Source organism: Moschus berezovskii, chromosome 9, assembly GCF_049115385.1.
Source record: "Moschus berezovskii isolate FMDL1 chromosome 9, NW_MosBer_1.0, whole genome shotgun sequence".
Classification (NCBI taxonomy): Eukaryota; Metazoa; Chordata; class Mammalia; order Artiodactyla; family Moschidae; genus Moschus; species Moschus berezovskii.
In genome coordinates, this window is record NC_142468.1 from 102,934,953 (window position 1) to 102,939,373 (window position 4,421).

A 4,421-nucleotide genomic window follows, 5' to 3' on the forward strand; every position below is an offset into this window, starting at 1 on the left:
GAACTAAAAAACCTCTTGATGAAAGTGAAAGAGGAGAGTGAAAATGTTGGCTTGAAGCTCAACATTCAGAAAACAAAGCTCATGGCATCTGGTCCCATCACTTCATGGGAAATAGATGGGGAAACAGTGGAAACAGTGGCTGACTTTATTTTTGGAGGGTCCGAAATCACTGTGGATGCTGATTGCAGCCATGAAATTAAAAGATGCATATTCCTTGGAAGGAAAGTTATGACCAACCTAGTTCAGTTCAGTTCAGTTCTGTCGCTCAGTCGTGTCCGACTCTCCGCGACCCCATGAATCACAGCATGCCAGGCTTCCCTGTCCATCACCAACTCCCGGAGTTCACTCAAACTCATGTCCACAGAGTCGGTGATGCCATCCAGCCATCTCATTCTCTGTCGTCCCCTTCTCCTCACGCCCCCAACCTTTCCCAGCATCAGAATCTTTTCCAGTGAGTCAACTCGTCGCATGAGGTGACCAAAGTATTGCAGTTTCAGCTTTAGCATCAGTCCTTCCAATGAACACCCAGGATTGATCTCCTTTAGAATGGACTGGTTGGATCTCCTTGCAGTCCAAGGGACTCTCAAGAGTCTTCTCCAGCACCACAGTTCAAAGCATCAATTCTTCGGCGATCAGCTTTCTTCACAGTCCAACTCTCACTTCCATACATGACCACAGGAAAAACCATAGCCTTGACTAGATGGACCTTTGTTGGCAAAGTAATGTCTCTGCTTTTTAATATACTATCAAGATTGGTCATAACTTTCCTTCCAAGGAGTAAGCGTCTTTTAATTTCATGGCTGGAATCAGCATCTGCAGTGATTTTGGAGCCCAAAAAAATAAAGTCTGACACTGTTTCCACTGTCTTTCCATCTATTTCCCATGAAGTGATGGGACCAGATGCCATGAGCTTTGTTTTCTGAATGTTGAGCTTCAAGCCAACCTTTTCACTCTCCTCTTTCACTGTCATCAAGAGGCTTTTGAGTTCCTCTTCACTTTCTGCCATAAGGGTAGTGTCATCTGCATATCTGAGGTTATTGATATTTCTCCCAGCAATCTTGATTCCGGCTTGTGCTTCTTCCAGCCCAGCGTTCCTCATGATGTACTCTGCATATAAGTTAAATAAGCAAGGTGACAATATACAGCCTTGACGTACTCCTTTTCCTATTTTTAACCAGTCTGTTGTTCCATGTACAGTTCTGACTGTTGCTTCCTGACCTGCATACAGGTTTCTCAAGAGGCAGGTCAGGTGGTCCGGTATTCCCATCTCTTTCAGAATGTTCCACAGTTTATTGTGATCCACACAGTCAAAGGCTTTGGCATAGTCAATGAAGCAGAAATAGATGTTTTTCTGGAATTCTCTTGCTTTCTCCATGATTCAGCAAATGTTGGCAATTTGATCTCTGGTGCCTCTGTCTTTTTTAAAACCTGCTTGAACATCTGGGAGTTCACGGTTCACATATTGCTGAAGCCTGGCTTGGAGAATTTTGAGCATGGCTTTACTAATGTGTGACCAATCTAGATAGCATAATAAAAAGCAGAGACATTACTTTGTCAACAAAGGTCCATCTAGTCAAGGCTATGGTTTTTCCACTGGCCTTGTATGGATGTGAGAGTTGGACTCTGAAGAAAGCTGAGTGTCAAATAATTGATGCTTTTGAACTGTGGTGCTGGAGAAGACTCTTGAGAGTTCCTTAGACTGCAAGGAGATCCAACCAGTCCATACTAAAGGAGATCAGTCCTTGGTGTTCATTGGAAAGACTGATGCTAAAGCTGAAACTCCAACTTTGGCCACCTCATGCAACAATTTGACTCACTGGAAAAGTCTCTGATGCTGGGAGGGATTGGGGGTAGGAGGAGAACGGGACTACAGAGAATGAGATGGCTGGATGACATCCCTGACTCTATGGATGTGAGTTTGAGTGAACTCCGGGAGTTGGTGATGGGCAGGAAGGCCTGGCGTGCTTTGATTCATGGCGTCTCAAAGAGTCAGACACGACTGAGCGACTGAACTGAACTGAACTGAATGTATTGATGAAAATAGTGACAGTAATATAAACTGTGCCCAATAGTTGATGAAGTTGAAAATGTTGTGACATTTCTGTACACTTTCTAGCATTCTCCACAAACCAGTTACAGTAGGTTACATTGTTGTTTCATTAAGGCAAATCAACAAATTTAGAATTTCAACATCTGTATCCCTTGAAAAAGTATCAACTTCAATGAGTAAATAATAGTGAAACCCTGTTATGAACCAGGGTGAATCTGCATTCATATCTTTCATCATTTTTAGCTCTCACAAAGAACTGGAAAATAGACATCAATTTGTACATGCTACAGATAGGAACCTTAGTTGATTTGTAATTCAGAGAGGGGTATTTGAACCCACACTATGAGGCAATTGCTGTCTCAATTCCACCGCTAGATGGTAATTAATAATGTGGTGAAGTGATGAAGCAGACTAACATATCCCACTAGTTTGTTGTTATGCAGTCATATAAATCTGATTCACTTTGACTCATCTCACTGATATTCCTTTTTTTGTGAGAGTAAGAAACCTGTGTAAATTCATTACTTAATTCATTGCAGACTTTTAGTTGGAGTAAGTTAAAACTGAGACCAAGACAAAACCTGTAGCAAGGTGGAGAAGAAACTGATGAGAATTTGGAAAGGGTAGATTGTACCTGTATGTAATAGCAAACTGAATATACAAAATGTATAGAATAAAATTTGATTAGATAAGTAGATAGAATGGAAAAGCATGAATTGATCGGAAACAGAAACCAGATTTTCTTTAGGGAAGAAAAAGAAGCAGAAAACAGAACAATTCATTATGAAAGGAGTTTTTCTGGGTTTAATTTTGTTATAAAGCCATAAATAGGAGTATTGTGATTTAATGGAAGAAAACCAAACAACTAAGCTACCATCTCCTAACACATTCTTGCCAAAGTAATTATTCTCACCCAAGATTCTTTGCTTGCAAAAACTCACTTCATCTTCTTATGTCTCTTGCTTTTTCCAAGTAAGTCCACTCCTATCCCACAGCTTTCACATGGCTGACTTGACCTCTTTGTTCCTAAGTGTGTAGATGAGGGGGTTCAGCATGGGAGTAATAACATTGTAGAGTACAGACACCATCTTGTCCACAGAAAAAGTGGAGAATGGACGAGCATAGATGAAAATACAGGGTCCAAAAAAGATTGTTACCACCATGAGGTGAGAGCCACAGGTTGAGAGTGCCTTTTGCCTTCCTTCTTTGGAGCGAATCTTGACTAGGATAGTGGCATAGGAAGAAACCAACACTACAAAAGAGCTGGTAGAAATCAACCCACTCTTAGATACCATTAGCAATTCAATGACAAAAGTGTCTGCACAGGCAAGTTTGATGACAGGGGGAACATCACAAAAGAAATTGTCCACCTGATTTGGCCCACAAAAGGGCAGATGGACAGTGAGAATTGTCTGGACAGTAGAGTGCACAAATCCTCCCATCCAGGAGGCAGCTACCAACACACAGCATAATCCTCGACTCATGATAGTGGTATAGTGCAGGGGGCGACAAATTGCAACATAGCGATCATAGGCCATCACTGTGAGCAGGAACATCTCTGCTGCCCCTACAACGTGCAGGAAGAAGAGCTGCACAGTGCATTGGTCAGAGGGAATGAGCTTTTCATTATCAAGAAAGTCGGCCAGAAACTTAGGGGTAGTTACTGTTGAATAACATAGATCGAGGAAAGAGAGGTTGCCAAGAAGGAAATACATGGGTGATGAATTCAGATGGTTATCATAGACTACTGTGACCATGATAAGGACATTTCCTACCCAAGTGGACACATAGAAGAGAAGAAATAGTACAAATAGCCCTGTTTCAATAGATTGTGTATGTGAGAAGCTGCCAGGATAAATTCTCTCACTACCTTTGTTGGGTTTTCATCCATTTGATCTGGTTTCACCTGGATCAAAAAATTAAACAATGGGGCATTAGTAATGTTAAAAATGGATAAGATATTTCACACAAAATGTAAGAACCTTATTTCAAAAGTGAACTTTTTCTCTAGGATGCATCTCGATTGGTTAGCTGGAAGAAATTATTTTTTCTTAAATGATATGAATACATATTTCCCAACAACTCTAGCTTTGAGATACTGATGAAGCAGCCAACATTTTTTGAAGTCACCAGTACTGGACTTTTGGCTGCAACTTGATGCATCTCTATCTTCCATCAGTCAGTATTTTCCTTCCCCTGTTTTACATTGTCTCAAGGCAATATTACATTTCACTAAGATATTAATATTTTTTAAAAATTATAATCTTTAGAAAAAAATAAAACTAGAAGATAGAATTTAAAATTCCAGTGTACAGGCATTAGAGTCTATAAAGGTTTTATCTGAGATAAGAAATCATCACACTGTAGATGG

At 40.5% G+C, this 4,421-nt stretch overlaps 1 protein-coding gene across 1 annotated transcript; it reads right to left on the reverse strand.

Annotated features, from left to right (window-relative positions):
- Positions 1-3,000: 3,000 nt before the first annotated feature.
- Positions 3,001-3,941, reverse strand: LOC129542100 (olfactory receptor 4Q2). The gene is given in 2 exon segments (XM_055404182.2): positions 3,001-3,899; positions 3,902-3,941. Coding segments are annotated over 2 exon segments (939 nt in total).
- Positions 3,942-4,421: the final 480 nt, after the last annotated feature.